Below are 17,549 nucleotides of genomic sequence, written 5' to 3'. Positions count from 1 at the left end.
ATTTCAATATTAAAAATCTTTATTTACAAATAACTGACAAACTGAAGAATCTTTCCAAAAATGTTCAATTTCTTCTAGCTGATGGATGTTTGTGGAAACCGCAGAAGGTTAAGAGAAGTGACAGTTTGTTACTCAGAGTCAGTGAATGCAGCAGAGACAAGTCACAACAACCAGTGTTAACAAAAACTCTTTCCTAGCAATTGAAAAATTAACTTTTGTTTTCAACCCTGACATTAGTAAAATGTGTTTTGAGGACAGACTTTTATGATGTCAAAATAATGTTAATTTGTTTATGCTCTCCAAAGCATTTTTCCTTATGTTCTGATTATTATCTGATTATTATGAAAACATAGATGAAGTTTGTTTATGTGTTTTACTTTTGATTGAACTGCACCTCAGAGTTTGCCTTCTCAAAAGAAAGAAAACTGGATGATAATTCAGATTTCATCCCCACAATAGTCCAACTTTAGGCTTGGAATTTTATTTTTTGGCATAAAACACAGTAATAAACTATATCCACAAACAAGAATTATTTAAATAATTAACACAAAGACCTTTTTTTTGTACAATAAGTCTTTCAGAGAAGGGGAATGATTTTGTCTCCCGAACTAATTAATGGCTTTTAATGTGAAAGGAGGTGCTGAGTTTTGCATTAAAAGAAAACAGCCACAGTAAAAGCAAATAAAACTGAATTAAAACTCTGTCTCGTCGTCTGTTTTAAAGAAGCTTTTTTCTATGAACACCACATTTACTCTGTTATCGCTTTAAAGCAACGATTCTCATCACTGAGAACAACAGGCCTGCTCGTTCTCCAGCTGTCCCTGCTGGTTACCCTGATCAGGTGTTCAGTCAGCCAGCAGTGGGTAGTGCAGGGACAGGTGGAAAACAAGCGCGAAAGCGGCTCTCAGGACCTGGAAAGAGAACCACTGCTCTAAAGGATCAAATGTGACCAGAAATATTTAAGGTCTGGGTTATTTAAGATGCACTGGTTGTAGGTGATTTTAGTCTGTCTTTGTAACATGATTCAAAGTTTTACAGTGTGAAAAGACTGACGTGGTTTTGGTTTGAACCTCGGACACACTGGGACTTGGTGTAACTCTGTGTGTGCGTTTATATCAAACTTGATCTGATTCATCAGGAGTAAATTGCTCGAATTTACAGCAATAATCTGAGTCAGCTAAACCTGCATTCTTGAGTTCAGGATCTGGACCTGTGGGTCTCCTTCAGTCTAACAGTCACTCTTCCACAGCTTGATAGTTTTGTCGTTTTCCAGAGCAGCTGAAGCGATGATATTTTCTGTTGGGTGACAGGCAGTCGAGATCACCACGTCTGCAGAGAGACAATGAGCTTAGAGAGGACTACAACTTCTTCCTCTACTACTTCCGGTTAACAACAAGTTATTACAGATGTCCAGCAGTTGGCTCTGAGACCAGAATCAAGATCTCAAACCAGAGATGTCTGCAACATCAGCTGACACTCAGGTGTCTATCACTTGTAGACACAGTCAGGGACCAGAAGACTCACATGGAGGTTAAAGGTCGTACCTGTGTGTCCTTGTAGCTTCTGAACAATCTCTTTTGTCTGAAGGTTCCAGATGTAAACCATGCTGTCCTCAGAGCCTGACACGATCCACTGAAACACAGAGACACTTTCAGGGTGAAGTCCTCACTAAACTCTCTTACAGTGTCCCCTGCCTGTCTAGCTGCCAAAGACAGCAACTGATCCTCTGACTATAAGTCAATTATTACTGTCAGCTTATAGTAAGTAGATTTACCAACAGCACAGTGACCTGTGCACATCTTTGCCCTGGGTTTTTGTCTGTCATAGACTCTTACCTTCCCTCCTGTGACAGAGAAGTTGGCAAAGATACAATACTTCTCATTCTTATGGCCTGTGTAGGTCTTCAAACACTGAAAACAAGAGAAGAGTTTAGTTAACACTGAAGACAGACTAACACAGAGACAGGCCCATGAACAGAACGACAGTACCTTTCCTTTGCTGTAGTCCCAGAGCTTCAGTGTGCTGTAAACCAGGGAGCAGAGTCAGCTTAATAAAATGCACCACAACATGTGAATCAAAGTTATCACTACGTCCCATAAAACCCAGCTAACTTAATTTCAAGTGTCAGTGAAAACATGAAGCTGAAGAAAAATTGTTAAGGTTCACATGATGCTAGCTTGATATCAAGTAATGTAGGAGTAAAGCTAGGATGTCACTAGCTAAAAGTTAAGGTGACCCTGATTTCTCCCATGTGAGCAAAGAGGTCATAAAGCTGATGTCAGTAACTTCAGATCAGAGTTGAGGCTTGAACTGGTCTGGTTGTGATACTGACTTGTCAAGAGTGGCAGCCAGGATGTATTTTCCATTGGGAGAAAACTTGACAAAAGAAACTGGAGGATTGTCGTCATCTGGAGAGAGAGACTCAGGTTATTCATCACTGATCTCAGGTTTACAGAAAACCCTACAATATCACTTTCTGTAATATTAAGTGGTTCTACTCACCAATCAAAGTCTTCAAACACTGTCCTGATGCTGTGTCCCAGATGCGACTGCAGACAGACAAGCAGGACAAAATGAAAAGTGATGTGGGACGGTGGATTTTCGATATCAATATTTATTGTTTGTCAGTACTGGATCTTAGGCAGACTACATAATGTTAACTAGAGGACATGTTCAGGTGTCTGCCTTGCCTATATAAAAAACCTGTTGTAGACGTACCAGAGTCCGTCATAGCTGCTGGAGACAATGAGCGAGCCGTCTCTGTTGAAGTGAACCTAGTAACACACAGACAGTGAGGATCAGTATGGAGCCTGGTCCTGCTGTGAGGCCTTCCCACGTTTAACGAATTAATCGTGTAAATGCTAAAATAGATGTTAGTATGGGAATGTTTTCTTCTAATAAAGCCATGACCAGAGATCCGGACTTACAGCAGAAACAGGATCAGAATGAGCCGGCAGCGTCTTCAGACATTTTCCTGTTTTCACATCCCAGATCCGGACACTCTCATCAAACTACAGACACACAGACAGACAAGTTTAAAATAATACACAACCAGGATGCAACAGAAACTTAGATAATAAACAACATACCGATCCAGACACCACCAGGTTGGACTGAGGGTTAAAGTTACAGCAGAAGACGTAGTTACTGTGACCTTTCAGAGTCTTCAGACACTTCCCCTGCAAATACAGACAAATGGTAAGACAAATAATCCTGCTTTTACTCTGTAAAGTGTGTTTGTGTCAGCAGTTCATATAAGTAAATACTGAACTTTCACTTTTATGCAGATGACACTGCTGTATTCACCAATAACAGCAGGTGACCCTGGTGCTCTAAGTAACCTTATGGAGTAAAATTAATACTGGATGTTAAGCAACGTTCTCCTTTTACATAAGACTAAGTCCAAGATTGCTTAATTCCATCCACCAAAGGTTCTAAAAAAAATCTCCCATGTGCAGGTCAGGAAAACTTTACAGTCCTCCTTTGTGAAATAACAAACTCACATCATGGTTTGATCTCTTCATGCCTGGTCATCTATTCTATCTAATACTGCAGAAATACCTCACATTTTCCTTGTTAAGAAATCGCCAGTCCGGCATGTGTGTTTCACTGTTTGTCTTGAACAACAATGGAGCTCAATGGCACAGACACAGTAAGCTAAACCTGGACTTGCTAATTTCCTGTTGGTCTTAGTGTCAGTGTGATGACTTCAAGATTAAAGATTCAGGATTCAACAACTTTACTGATCCCATAGGGAAATTGTGTTGCCTTGTTATAGCTGCTCTCCATGTGAAGTAGAAAGAAAGGAAGAGAACATCCACCAAACAAATACAAACTACTGAGAGAACTACTGTTCTTACGACTGTAAGAAAAAAAACCCAGCAAGGAGAAAAAAATAAATGAAATAAAATCAATACTAATTGTGCATTTGGGGTGAGTTTAATGGCCACCAGGAGAAAGGATCTCCTGTGATATTCTGTGGAGAACATATCTGATCAGTCTCTGGTTGAAAGTGCTCCTCTGTGCAGCCAGCATTTTAAAAAATATAAATGAGAAAATATAAAAACCACCAACTTTTTTTTTTAATCTCTGCTCTGAACAAACATAAAACATGTAACCACACATTTCACCAACAAACACCACAGTGCTGCTTTTTGTCCACAAAAAGGGACATTGGATACTTTACAAACTTAACCAGATTTGACCTTTTAGAAAAATGTTTTTTGTTGAAGCTGTTAATGGAGTTTAACTGTCCACTAATGTGGCACTGTGATGAAAGGGTTAAGGAAACAAAGAGCTGTGGTTGCAAGGAACTGTAACAGCAGTTAAAGACTGGGGAGAAAATGGATTAACTCAGGAAAAGCAGATTAAGTGGTTAAGGTTCTGTTTAAATGATTTAATGCTGATGTTTGTGACTTACAGAGTTGTTGTCCCAGATCTTTAGCGTTTTGTCATCAGAGGCAGAAACCAGCAGGTTGGAATCTGAAGACCAGGACACGTCAGAGATTCCCTACACACAAAAACAGAAACAGGATCAGAACCAGAAGCAGTCTAAATCCATACTGGGTTCAGACCAGGATTAGGACTGAAGGGTCTCACCAGTTTGTGTCCAACGATGGATTTCTCAAACTTTCCGTCATACGCTCCCCAAATCTTTATCAGTTTATCAGCAGCTAAACAGAAACATCATAGCAAGGACTTAATCATTCATCAACACTCAGTGTGACTGATGCGTCCGTGGGCTCGGACTTACTGTTGAAAACAATGACCACACCAGAAAGCAGGTTTACCAAACTCTGAACTTAACCCTGAACTCTAAGATGAGGAACTCAGAGTTCAATCAACTCTGAGTTTGTATTTTTTTTTATTCAACACAAAGAAAAACTGTACAAATCCTACAGTACAAAAAATAAAGGCATAACAGTGTGAGATACATCAAAAGACAAGACATGTGTTACCTATATACAGTGTATATACAGTGTGTTTGCTTGTGAAGGTGCATCAGGGTTGGAGGATTGAGGAGGGGTAATGAGGATGAGCAGAAAGGGTATAATCATAAAAGAAACGACACATGGGGTGTAGGAAAGTACAGGGTAGGAGTATACATACTAAAGATATAAACATGTTCTAAGCATATACTGTATATTGTGTAATAATTATTTTATGATAACATGAGAAAACTGATATAAGCTAAAACAGAACAAAGAGAAAAAAAAACACATATTTTATGATGTGCGAGGCATTTTGTTTAAGTTGAAATGTTCAAGAAGTGAGTTCCAAGCTTCATTGACGTTTGCTGTATTGTTTTTGTTTGTAGCTGATGTTTTCTTTATGGTTTATGGTCTCTATATTTTCTGTGAGAAGATTTGTCTAGTGACTGATATGTAGTGAGCTTTTAGATTTCCAGTTTTAGAAAGAAATTTCTTGGTGATTGTTAGAGAAATGATGACTGGGTTTTTATATTTAACTTGGGAGATGTAAATCCCAAGTAAACAGAGGGATGGAGATGTGGGGATTCTGTAGCTCAGGATAGCAGAGAGTCTCTCTGCCACTGGTACCCAGAAAGAATTCACTGGGTTGCAGACCCAAGTGGCATGGAAGTAATCATCTGTGCTACCTGAGGTGCATTGTGAGCAGGCATCTGTGTTGGTAAAGCCCATTTTAAACATTTTGCTTTGAGTGACGTGGGTTCTGTGAATGGTCTTGTACTGTATAAGCTCTAAGTTTGTGTTGTTACAGATTTCTATCCAAAAGTCAGAGTTGGGGGAGAGAGGAAGATCTTTTTTCTAATCTAATATAACAGCAGATTACTGAAGAAAACAACAGTCACCTAAAAAAATAGAAATACTATCTTCTCGGTATATCATAAAAAAGAGACCTAGAAATAAATATAAAGCAAAAAGTGGAGGTGGTCTATGATGTCTGCAAAGTTACTGTGTTTCCACAGTAACAAAACTTAGCATAAAAAAAAAAAACTGGAAACAAAATGGTGAGTCTGTGTTTACAGTGCAGTGTGTGTTTCTCACAAGAGCTGGCGAGCCACTCCCCGTTCGGGCTGAACTTCACAGAGGAAACAGCCTTTGTGTGTCCGGCCAATGTGAACTTCACTGTGTAGTTTGGTTTAGCTGGGTTAGACTGAATGTGTGAGCACACACACACACACACACACACACACACACACACACACACACACACACACACACACACACAAAGTTACTACTGGCATATATTATGTTTGTTAAGTAGATCTCAGAAATGAATTCAGTCTGTTTCTTGGATCTTTTAACATTGATTTTATCTCTATAACTAAGCATATTAGATCACATCAGACCCATTTACACATTTAAAATCTACAATTAACCCAAGAAAACTTTTAAAGACACAGATAATTCTCATTTTACCACTGTACTTGTATTTCACTTAAAGCATTTCTATTTTATGTTACCTTTTCCTGGGCTTTATGTATCTGAACCTTTAGTACATTTACAGAGTTGGACTGTTAAACAAGAATCTACTGAACTAATAAATGCTGACATATTATCATGGATGCATCCGCTGTAAGTACAGAAAGTGTTTAAAATCAGTTCCCTTTTTACCTGCTGCTGGTTCTGTTTCACACCAGGTCTCTGCAGTGACACTGATCTTTGTTCCTAGATTCTTTGTCTGATTTCTCGCCTTAAAAAATTTTTTTAAACTTCACAGCACATGTGTAAAATGGGTTGACTGTCATTTCTTCCTCCTTAAAGCGTTAAAGCATTTGCTTTTTTAGTCTCAGGTGTTACAGGGGATCTTTTTTTCCAACTAACCCTGCAAATACCCACTGATTACCTGGCCCACATGTGTTCAGTCAATAGGTAGCTGGAAGATACCATCTTCAATAAGAGTGGCATGTGGAAAGACAAAGTGCATTGCTATCATCCACCTTCTGACATACTGCACACACATGATCAGCAGTGACCAGCATTTAAAGCCACTAAATTAATGAGTCGAATAATTAAAGTCAAAAATCACATTTGTGAAGTGGTTCTGACTTTAAATTTGTACATGAATTAAACTTGATTTAGAAACTTTATAGGACACATGTGGAACTCATTTGGACAAATGTTACACCATCTTTAAAATACATGTTTTTATCAGGAGCTCAGAGAAATCATTTTCTTACTGCAAACGGACTGTGATAAAGTACATTTTAAAGCATGTACTACATGTCCCACTGACTCACCTTGCTGCTGGATCCTAACGACGAGGAAGGCTGTTTGATATTTTCTGTCTCTGATTTCTTCTCTTCTGTCGCCATGTTGTCCTGGCTGCTAGCTTCTGCTAGCTTCTGTTTGTTTTGATTCTGGAGCTAAAGCTAGCACCTGATGCTAACAGCGCACTAACTGTTGCCTCCGGAGTGAAGTTGGAGCAGATTCTAGGTCAGAACCGATACTGAGCTAACGACCTGAACCGGGTCTGGACCAAGTCTCAACTGGTACGGACTCAGTCCCGGACTAGACCTTTGGAACAGCAGACCGTTAGCTTCAGGTAGCTATAGAACGAGAATGTGGGGAACACGTAGCTACTACTGCGCATGCGTGAGAGATGTAGACGTAATATGGCGAGTGAAAAGGGTCAAAATATATATATATATATATATATATATATATATATATATATATATATATATATATATATATGTGCCTTATTCGTAAGTAAAGAGAATAAGGCACAACATTGTATCACTATTGAATTGTAGTAATGTTTTTGCAAGTAGAAATACAATTTAAAAAGTAAATAGTAAGTCAGTAAATTAATCTAATGATGAAAATTAAAGCAGAGTAATTTCTCTTGTCAGTGATACAATAAAATCAAAATGTAAGTTTTTTTTTTTGTTTTGTTTTTTCTTTTTCCTTTCGGCTTATCCCCTGAGTTCAGGGTCACCACAACCGATCATTGTCTGCGCGTTGATTTGAGTAAAAAAACTTGAGTTTTTACGCTGGATGACGCAACCCTCCCCAATTTCTACCAGGCTTGGACCGGCACTGCACAGCTGGGGATGGGATGGGCTGGTATAAAATCAAGTAAATGCAATTTATCAAACTCAAAGCATTGGTTCACTGTTCAATTTTATTTTATTAATCAAGAAAATCGACTTGTATACAAATACACATCAATATAAATAGCTGTGAATTTTTATTATCAACAAGGGTAACAAAGGTTTACAATGTCCCAATTACACTTCTTTTAAGAAAGAAAAACTGTAAAATAAATGAATAATGTTTTTTATTTATTATATTTAGTAAAACTACACCTGTGTCTGGAATCTGCAAAGATCCCCAGTTTAAACTAGTAATGTCACATATGCTGCAGATACCTCCAGGTGTGGAACTGAGAAACTTTCAACTTTCAGATATAAAGGTGAAAATAAACCATAGATACTTTAACAAACACAGCAGAGGCCTTAAACCCAGTCAGGTCCAGGATCCGGTCTCAGTGACTTTGCAGAGGAAACCAGCAGCTGATGATGACCACAGCCACAGACCCTGTCCACCTCCTTCCATGATTACACAGGGACCAATGACAGCAGTTGACTGAGACCCCAGGAAGTTCAGCCTGATGACAGTGACGAGATGTTGCACAACCTCGAGACAAGACCAGGTCCAGAGACTCTATGTATACAGACAGACAAGACTATTTCCAGAGACTGTGCTGGTGCAGACAAACAATACCAGGTCTAGAGACTATGTATATAGACAGACAAGAACAGGTCTAGAGACTCTGCAGGTACACATGATACCACTACAATCTAGCACCAGAACCTCCCTAGAATTACATAGTTGAAAAGGGGTAAAAGAAAAACAAGATCAGGTCCAGGAGATACTGACTGCTGTATGTTGTGATGCAGGATCGTAGTTTGAATCCTCGCTCAGTTTGACTGCAGTTAATTATTTCTGGTTTGCTGCAGCCCAGCTCTACGTAGGTGTGCCCCCCTCCACCTATGTTACAACCAAAACACTGCAGACACACAGCTACACACATGCACACACACACACATAAACAAACACACAATTTGATCAAAATTCATGTGAAAACAATCACTAAATGCAAATGAACAGTAGAATAAAGCATAAACACAGTGGGAGCATGTGACATGTGAACTAGTTCATTAAAGGTCAGAGGTCGTTGCTCTGCAGCCTGCAGCTTCTATTAGCTGCTCATGCTAACACTGAATCACATTAACATTTCCACTGGAAACAGCTGCAGGTCACACATTAAAAAACATGAAATAGCTCTGAGTCTCTCTGGGACTTCATATTCCATGTCTTTAAACTGATTAAACATGTTCTTTAACAGAGAGTAAAAATCAAACGACTGAGAACTGAGATCCTGGACTTCGATGTTTTAGAACACACTTGTCGTGTTTATGTCTGACATCTCACAGACTGTGTAAGAAATTCAAATGATGAAAACACGAGTAAACCAGTTAAAGTGAAGCTTAGTTATAATGTCTTACCTTGCAGACAGGTGAGGGACAGAGCAGTGAGAAAGCAGAGAAGCAGCTGAGAGGACGACATGATGAGCCCCGTCCTGAGCCTGAGTGTCTGACTTCTGGAGCCTGCAGACAATATTCAGGGTTGTACAAAACCACGTGACCACAGTGTTTAACCAACCACAAAGCAGAAGCTCTGATCCCAGAATAAGTTCAAAGAAGTAAAAAAGAAACATACAAACTGTCTCATTTGTATTTCTCCTCCTCCACATTTACAGGGTTTATGTTGAGGAGGGAAAGTGGATTAAATTAAACAGAGCACAGGCAGAGAGATAAAGAGAAGCAGTTAGCCACAGACAGTCGTGTTTACCTGCAAGGTAGTAAAAGAAAAGAAAATCCCAATCCTACGTATATATACAACCATGTATACAGAGATTTAGTGGGTGGAATATGAATGTGAGGTGAGTCAAGAATAAAGGTATTTGATTTCTGTACAGTATAAAGACCATATATCAACACTGGATGTGGTGTCCTCAGCGTTGGAGCTGTGTGTCTTCAGTGTGCAGTGTCAGGTCTTACCAACCTGTTTGGTCAAAGTCGAGGCAGGTGTCCGTCCTCCCTGAGCCTCGCTCTATTCGAGGTGCTGTACACTGATGGGAACCTTTTTTATAAAAAGATGAACTCAACACAGTAAAATGTGCAATAAGTGGTGTGTGTGTGTGTTTGCACTTTTTGTAGAGACTGTAAATATGGTTATTATAATAAAACATCTGGGTAAGGCAGACTTTACCGAATTGCAACAAAGATGTTTCTGAAAATAAGTATGAGAGAGAACTTTAATGAAATGTTGTGAAAAAATAAACATTTATCAGAGATACTTCAAAAAAATTAAATGATACAAAATAACCCAGTTTACCCAGTTACTTTTTTAATGATAACATTATAAAACAGAAGAATAAATCAGTTAATAATTTAATTTCTTCTGCAAAAACATAAAAACTATTACAAAAAGCTGGTGTTGTAATGGGAGTAATGTTATAGTCTATGTTCATGTCTGTAGTGTGATGTGCGTGAATCTGTCAGAGGGAAAGAGAAAGTAGCAGCACTTCCTACAGGGTTGGAATATGTTCCCCATCTAACGGGACGCTAATGATGTTAGTTTAATATTATTGATTATGTAAAACAGACCTGCTCTTTTCAACTCTGCATGTTGCCACATTTATAGTATTATAAATGGTGACTGTGAGCACAGGTGTTGTTCCCCTCAGGTTGAATGGGCACACATACTGAAAGTATGTATATGGAAACAGTTAAATTTTATTTTCATAGTTTTACTTGTACTTTTTTTCGCTAATTTTGTTTAGAAGCCAGTGGCACTTTTTGAATCTAAAGCCCTCTCTGATGAGACTACTTGCCTCCTTCCAACCGGACGGGTGTCCAGTTCAGTTTTAATTTGAAAACTGAAAGCGGAAATGTTGTGCTGCCTTTACTAATAGAGAGAAGCGGTCTCCTATCCCCTGCGCACACACACACACATTAGTTTTACAGGTAAATTGTACCGGACGTTTTTAACGACTTTCTGATTCCATTCATCCTCATTTTATGTTAAATTTTATGTTGAGAGAAGAAAACTGAAATGTGCTTTAATCTCACAACAGAGTCTAGTACCACCTGGACCACAAAGCAAAGACAGAAATAACAAACCCAGGTCCTGTTGTAAACGGATTAGACATTCAGCAAGAAATGTTCAGTTTGAGCGAAAACTAAATAAATATTCTGACACCAAAACACAAGCAGGAAGCCTGATTAAAAGTTTATACAGGTCACGTGTCAACTGGGATAATTATAATAAACTAAACATTTAAAATCACTATACTCTTAAAAATGTAGAGAGAAATTACACTTAGTTTGCAGCACGTACAACCCATCGTTTTTGCACACTGTTGTGAATGTTTTACTTATCTATTCTTTTTGAAAATAAAAACCTAAAACGGATACAGTGAGTTCCGGTGAGTGAACGGCAGGTGGCACCGCTGCAGCATCTGACCGGGAAGCGGTAACTGAGCACAGCTGAAATAGAACAGGGGTCCAAACAAATGGATTTTAGAGCTTTTTTAAATCAGTTATATTAATGTTTCTTAATGTACGAAATAAACCAACCAGTTTTTCTGCGATTCCAAATGTAAACATGTAAAAAAAATATATATATAAACGTATCGTTTTCTTTGGAACAAATTTACTTTCGGTGGATCTTTTATGAAGCACCTTGCTCCAGGTTTTGATGGAGTGATGCTGAGAATAAGCAACTTGGGGTTCAGTGTCTTGCTCATGGACACTTCGACACACGGGGATTAAACCCCTAACCCTGTGGTCGGTGGACGACACCCTTACAAACTGAGCTACAGACGGTTGTTTCACATTAACTTCAGATTTTATCCCCAGGTTTAGAAACAAGCTCACCACGTAAAGACCGCGGTTTCTCTACCTGAGAACATAGATACGGTCAGAAAGGAACTGCTGAAAAGAACCCGCTTTAACATAGTTTGAGTTTAAAACTGAGTCCGTCAATTCTCCACAAAAACAATCAAAATGCGATGGAGGGTGTATGTCCAGATCAGACAGAACCGATGAGTTCTTACGAGTTTTGTCCTCGGAGAAACAGACCTTCCCCGCTGCAGTACCCCCGCTCACCGCCGGAAAGCTGAGAACAAAAAAAGAAATAAATAAAATCAATTCAGATCAAAAATTGGGGGAAAGTTGAACAAAATGAGGAACGCTTCACGAATTTGCGTGTCATCCTTGCGCAGGGGCCATGCTAATCTTCTCTGTATCGTTCCAATTTTAGTATATGTGCTACCGAAGTAACACAATAGTTCCCGTAGACAGCTCTGAATTTATACCTCTCTGTCCTAACGTCCTCCACACTCATGGTTTGGCGGGCACTGAAAGGTTCGGGTACAGGGTGGACGGGCAATGAAAGTAGAACACAGTAAAACACAGAAGTAGAACCGGGTTATTATAAATAACTACCAGCTGTTTGACCCTGCTAAATCCAGCTTTTGGTTGTTTGGTTGCTGGTTCAGTTAAACCCTGTGAGATTGCAGATGCATGATGGGAGATTTATTCATGGCTGAGCTACATGGGCGGTGGGGATTGGCTGGTGGCAGCAGCACCAAGACTCAACAGCTCTCCTCCACAAAGCCCTATATATTATTAGCTATTATAATATTATTTATTATAGCTTTATTTAAAAATCACTTATCAAACAAACTACAAAGTAAAGTAAAAGTAAAGTAAAAGTAAACAAAGTAAAAATACATCAAGTGACATAGATATAATATACTATTTATACTAAACAAGAGTTTCACATCTCAGAAAAGGCAATTTGAAAAAAATGCATTTTAAAATGAGACTTAAAAGATGGCATCAATTCAGACACCCTGATTTCCTCGGGCAAGTCAATCTACAGTTTTGGATCCATAATGGAAAATGCTCTGTCCCCCTTGGTTTTTAACTGGGAAGTTGATACAGAAACAGTCCACTGTCTTATGACACAGTCATAATGACACAGATGGAATTAAAAGATCAGAAATCTAGGAAGGATCAAAACCATGCAGAGCTTTATACGTAATCAATAAAATCTTAAAATCTATCCTAAGATGAACAGGGAGCCAGTGTAGAGATGCAAGGCAAGGAGTGAAGTGGCTGAACTCTCCGGTTCTAGTCAGGAGCCGAGCTGCTGAGTTCTGAACAGTTTGTAGGCGTTTCAAGTCTTTTTGGTGAAGTGATGAAAATAGGCTGTTGCAATAATAAAGATGTGAGGAGATAAAAGCATGAATAATAGTCTCAGTATCACTAAAACTTAACATTTAGTGATGTGATACTCAAAATTCTAGTTGCAGAAAAGTAAAACACCAAGATTTCTGATAACTGGCTTAACGAATTTTAATAAAGGCCCCAAGGATTGGAGTATATTAATGGAAATATTTTGAGGTCCAATTATGAAAATGTCTGATTTGATTAAATTTATTGAAGACATTTTTGGGCATCCAGTTTCAAATATTGAACATAGAACCTTGTAGAGAACGTAGCCTACTGTACAGCCTACTAGGAGACACAGCTGAGGGTCAACAGCATTTAGTCATTTTTTACATTTAGTCATTTAGCAGACCCTTTTATCCAGAATAGTATGTATCAACTGTGTCAAATGCAACATTAAGTCCAGCAGCATAAGCCAGAGTCACAGTGAATCATGTGCCTCCATCTAACCCTGTCCTCTGCATCCTCTTCTCTCACACCAACTAGCTTCATGTCCTCTCTCACTACATCCATAAATCTCCTGTTTGGTCTTCCTCTAGACCTCCTGCCTGGCAGCTCCAACCTCAGCATCCTTCTACCGATATATTCACAGTTTCTCCTCTGAACATGTCCAAACCACCTCAATCTGGCCTCTCTGACTTTATCTCCGAAACATCTATAACGTGAGCTGTCACTCTGATGTTTTCATCTATTTATCATTATGTTACCTGCTTTATTTTAATATGTTTGATTTTTTCAGTCTTAAACGTGTGCATTTGTTTTGTTTGATATATAATAATATCTATACACACACATATGTATGTATGTATACATATACATATATATACATACATATACATATATACATATAGATATATACACACACACACACACATATATATATATATATATATATATATATATACATGTGTGTGTGTTTCCTTTATAAACGTATATTTAATTTTTATTTTTTTAATATTTCATTTTATTTTTTGTTCATTATGTGAATTGACATGTCATCAGCTTTTCATTCAGCTGCAAAGCTCCTTGAATTCCATTAACCTGTACAAAGGTGTTACATAAAGTTTGTGGGTCCTTTGTCATACATGCGGTTTGGTCTGTCGTGTGTTTGTCTCATGAGCTCCTTTAAATTTTTACTTTCTTTATTCTTTGTATTTAGACAAAGAATAAAGAAATTTGATTTCATTTGATCGCTACTCGTGTTCAGACTTTATCTCGCAGTGTTTGATCCTTTAAAAGTTGTTTGTTGCGCATGTAACTGTAGCTTTCCATACCGAACAAAGTCCAACTCATTCGTCCTGCAGGGGGCGCAGCAGCAGCTGTATCCGTTAAAAGGCTGTGGACAGAAGAAGAACGACAGCAGCTGTTTATTTTAAGCCACGTTGTTTATTTCACCGAGTTCTCTCCGGTTAAGGACTGTTCGGTCTCCATGGCAACGGGACAGCCGGTGGAGGTGTATTTGGACCTCATGTCGCAGCCTTGCCGGGCGGTGCACATCCTGCTCAACTGCGCCAAAATCCCGCACAGAGTCCGCACCGTGGGTCTGAGGAGAGGTAAAGCTGACCGGTAACTAACCCACTAACCATCTGCTCGGTGCTTCGCTCACCACCCGTCAGTCCGTGTAATGTGTGTCTGTTTGGTTCGGTTCGTTGTGACCTCTGCTCCACTGACCTTTGACCGGGATCAAAGTTCTGTCTCGGTTTAAAAAGAGCGCAAGACGTTTGTTTACATGTAGAATCGCGCTTGAAAGTGTGATGGTGAGGTGAGTTTCAGACATGCCTCACCTGCTCAGGTTGGTTCATGCTGCAACATCCGGTGATGTGGAAGAAATATGATGGAAATGAAACTGCATCCTTTGTGTGTGTGTGGTTATATTAAGCAGCATCTTTTGGGTTGAGCTTCTATGTTATTCTGTTTCAGGAGAAAACAGGAGTCCAGAGTTCACCAAGCTGAACCCGATGCAGAAGGTCCCTGTCATGGTTGTGGACGGTTTTGTCCTCACAGAGAGGTACGTACATATACACACACACACAATCATTTTTATAGCCAGGTATTCTTGATCTGCTGTAATATAAAACATTCTCTCCAGCAAACTGCAGCAGAGAACATCAGGCACAACATGAACACAATTTTAAACAAACTTTCACAATTTTGAAACTTTGGTTCTTTAAATCTTTAGTTTTTTCATGTTCAGCTCTAATCAAACATCTACAAAACACTTGTCAAATGATAAAGGACAGTGCAGAGACATTATCAGATTTAGATTTAAGAAAACTTTATTTGTGAAAACACAAAAACAGACATTATCACAATGACCTCATTTTCCTGTAGTTGGCAGATATTTATAAAATAGTTCACGCTTCTTCCTTTGATCTGGATTCTCATGAATGTCTAATGATAATGATCATCTAAACCAGATTGGACTCCGCTGAGTACTGATACTCCTTTTTTGATATTTGTTTTTTTTTTGGCAGTAGGTTTTAAACAGCTCATGTTTTCTACCCACTACTCCTCTTTCACACTAATGAGGGATTAAAACATAGAAGTTGTTAATTTCCCCCTTAAATCAGGCACAAGCTTCAGTGTCAAGATGCTCAAGGATTCTACATCAACAAGAACAAACTCCTGATTTATCGTCTTAGGGCTGTGGCACTTGTTGCGGTGCTGTTGTCTGAACATCCTTTCTGTGTGTGTGTCACAGTGATGCCATCCTGAAGTACCTGGCCACCAAGTACAACATCCCTGATCACTGGTATCCACGCCAACCAGAGAGACGAGCCAGAGTGGATGAGTACACGGCGTGGCACCACAACAACACGCGACCGCACGCTGCCAGAGTCTTTATCCTTGAGGTTTGTTCTGATTGAATGTATGTGTGTGTGTGTGTGTGTGTGTGTGTGTGTGTGTGTGTGTGTGTGTGTGGTAGCTGTTTGACCTTGTAGGTAATAGAGTAAATCTAGTCGCCTGGTTAGATAATTAGCAAACAGGCAAACAAGACAGGCTCATTGAAGAGGTCACAAAGAGGACAAGAAGTCACAGGGTGTGTCATGTTTAGAGAACTGCTTAAGATCACAGGAGGCACTTTGTTGTTACAAGACCCAGAAGAATGTAGTAGATAGTGGGTCCTGGGGTCACAACATCTACAAGAAGGGGGCAATAAAAGGGTTTTCTTGCTTCACAACTACGTGCACCTGGCTTCTTTCATTCATGTTTTGTGATGTCGGTTCCTTTCTTGGGTTTGAGTATAAATAGAACGGGTTTGAGACATACAAGTCAGAAGAAACCAACGTCCATGTGTTCTTCTCCATGCCAGCATGTATTAAACTGAGATGGTTCATCACGCTGCGTTTTGTCTACAATTATTCCAAGATGTAGTAACACTTGGCTAAGGACGAGAGAAAATGTCTATAACAACCTCAGAGTGAACAAAAACAGCTGCATCAGTTTGATTCCTACGCCTCTGTCTCCATCCATCCCAGGTGCTCCTCCCGGCTCAGACCGGCGCTCAGGTGGAACAGGGGCGTTTGATTCGTGCTCTCTCTCAGCTCAGTGAGACTCTGGGCAAACTGGAGTCCATGTTTCTTCGCAGACAGGCTTTCCTCTGTGGTGATGACATCACTGTGGCCGACCTGCTCGCCGTCTGCGAGCTGATGCAGGTCAGAGTCTGTGATTAATTTACGTACTAATTATTCCTCCCCCCTTCCTAGCTGCTGTAGTTAAAATGTGCATTTTGCAGCCCCTGGGTGGAGGCAGAGACGTCCTGAAGGATCATCCTCAGCTGCAGAGGTGGAGAGACAGAGTACAGGCCGCTGTCGGCGAAGCCTTTGACCAAGCTCATGCCGTCCTGTACGCTGTCAGAGACCGCCGCAGAGCCAAGCTGTAATGTGATTAGATGAGGATAGCAAGAATAAAGTGAAACGTGGGGGTGAGGCTAAGATACGTGTAACCAATCATCATCCAGAGACTGAAACAGGTGTCAGGGTTGCAGATTTTAATATGATGGTGATGAGTGAAAGTCCGGTGTGTTTGAAATGATCATAAACTTTAATAAAATGAAATCATTTTGATTAGTCAATTAATGTGTGGCTTTACATCAGTGGATGTTGTTGCCATGTAGACAGTTCAGATGTTGTCATGTGACTTAACATCACATGATGACATCATTTACAGCTCAGTTTGTTTCACATTCAGTGTTTGGCAAAAAAAAAAAGCATTCACTCCGTTACAGGGATTTTAAAATCCTCCTAATGTTTACTGG

The 17,549-nt window shown here is 39.5% G+C and overlaps 3 protein-coding genes and 1 non-coding gene across 5 annotated transcripts; 1 reads left to right on the top strand and 3 right to left on the bottom strand.

The window, feature by feature from the left end:
* Position 1: 1 nt before the first annotated feature.
* Positions 2–7,583, bottom strand: LOC137136382 (WD repeat-containing protein 5-like). Its single transcript, XM_067521685.1, has 13 exons — positions 7,223–7,583; positions 6,027–6,135; positions 4,600–4,673; positions 4,421–4,510; positions 3,090–3,179; positions 2,928–3,011; positions 2,719–2,774; positions 2,503–2,549; positions 2,333–2,408; positions 1,989–2,022; positions 1,836–1,910; positions 1,545–1,632; positions 2–1,329 (listed from the first exon to the last, which is right to left on the bottom strand). Exons 1-13 carry the CDS (start codon positions 7,295–7,297, stop codon positions 1,229–1,231), a joined length of 999 nt encoding a protein of 332 aa, XP_067377786.1. The 5' UTR covers positions 7,298–7,583; the 3' UTR covers positions 2–1,228.
* A 514-nt stretch (positions 7,584–8,097) lies between these two features.
* On the bottom strand, positions 8,098–12,551 carry LOC137136801 (uncharacterized). 2 transcript variants are annotated; one of them, XM_067522519.1, is made up of 6 exons: positions 12,373–12,551; positions 12,112–12,173; positions 10,056–10,133; positions 9,497–9,598; positions 8,868–9,011; positions 8,098–8,651 (listed from the first exon to the last, which is right to left on the bottom strand). In XM_067522519.1, the coding sequence occupies exons 1-6, from the start codon at positions 12,399–12,401 to the stop codon at positions 8,473–8,475; spliced, it is 594 nt and encodes a 197-aa protein (XP_067378620.1). In that variant the 5' UTR covers positions 12,402–12,551; the 3' UTR covers positions 8,098–8,472. The 2 variants fall into 2 exon arrangements, with proteins under 2 accessions (XP_067378620.1, XP_067378622.1); XM_067522521.1 differs by lacking the exon at positions 10,056–10,133.
* On the bottom strand, positions 12,235–12,340 carry LOC137136845 (U6 spliceosomal RNA). The gene has a single exon (XR_010915633.1). It is a non-coding gene; the product is annotated as a U6 spliceosomal RNA (small nuclear RNA).
* Positions 12,552–14,600: 2,049 nt separating the features above from the next.
* gstt2 (glutathione S-transferase theta 2) lies at positions 14,601–17,366 on the top strand. The gene is made up of 5 exons (XM_067521043.1): positions 14,601–14,844; positions 15,212–15,299; positions 15,993–16,143; positions 16,771–16,947; positions 17,028–17,366. The coding sequence occupies exons 1-5, from the start codon at positions 14,721–14,723 to the stop codon at positions 17,172–17,174; spliced, it is 687 nt and encodes a 228-aa protein (XP_067377144.1). The 5' UTR covers positions 14,601–14,720; the 3' UTR covers positions 17,175–17,366.
* The last annotated feature ends 183 nt before the right edge of the window (positions 17,367–17,549 follow it).

The sequence above is a fragment of the Channa argus genome, chromosome 11, assembly GCF_033026475.1.
Source record: "Channa argus isolate prfri chromosome 11, Channa argus male v1.0, whole genome shotgun sequence".
Taxonomy (NCBI): domain Eukaryota; kingdom Metazoa; phylum Chordata; class Actinopteri; order Anabantiformes; family Channidae; genus Channa; species Channa argus.
Note: the sequence above shows the minus strand (reverse complement) of the source record. Positions and strands in the feature narration are given on the sequence as shown.

What these genes read in the sequence shown, in the direction of transcription:
- LOC137136382 (XM_067521685.1), bottom strand. Translation starts at nt 7,297, where the DNA reads ATGGCGACAGAAGAGAAGAAATCAGAGACAGAAAATATCAAACAGCCT. An exon ending in AGCAGCTATGACGGACTCTG is followed by an intron (nt 2,550 to 2,718) that starts GTACGTCTACAA and finishes GTCTGTCTGCAG; the next exon opens with TCGCATCTGGGACACAGCAT. An exon ending in GGGACTACAGCAAAGGAAAG is followed by an intron (nt 1,911 to 1,988) that starts GTACTGTCGTTC and finishes TCTTGTTTTCAG; the next exon opens with TGTTTGAAGACCTACACAGG.
- LOC137136801 (XM_067522519.1), bottom strand. Translation starts at nt 12,401, where the DNA reads ATGAGTGTGGAGGACGTTAGGACAGAGAG. An exon ending in CCTCGACTTTGACCAAACAG is followed by an intron (nt 9,599 to 10,055) that starts GTTGGTAAGACC and finishes TATTGTCTGCAG; the next exon opens with GCTCCAGAAGTCAGACACTC. An exon ending in GTCCCTCACCTGTCTGCAAG is followed by an intron (nt 9,012 to 9,496) that starts GTAAGACATTAT and finishes GCATGTGTGTAG; the next exon opens with CTGTGTGTCTGCAGTGTTTT.
- gstt2 (XM_067521043.1), top strand. Translation starts at nt 14,721, where the DNA reads ATGGCAACGGGACAGCCGGTGGAGGTGTATTTGGACCTCATGTCGCAG. An exon ending in CACCGTGGGTCTGAGGAGAG is followed by an intron (nt 14,845 to 15,211) that starts GTAAAGCTGACC and finishes ATTCTGTTTCAG; the next exon opens with GAGAAAACAGGAGTCCAGAG. An exon ending in GGTTTTGTCCTCACAGAGAG is followed by an intron (nt 15,300 to 15,992) that starts GTACGTACATAT and finishes TGTGTGTCACAG; the next exon opens with TGATGCCATCCTGAAGTACC.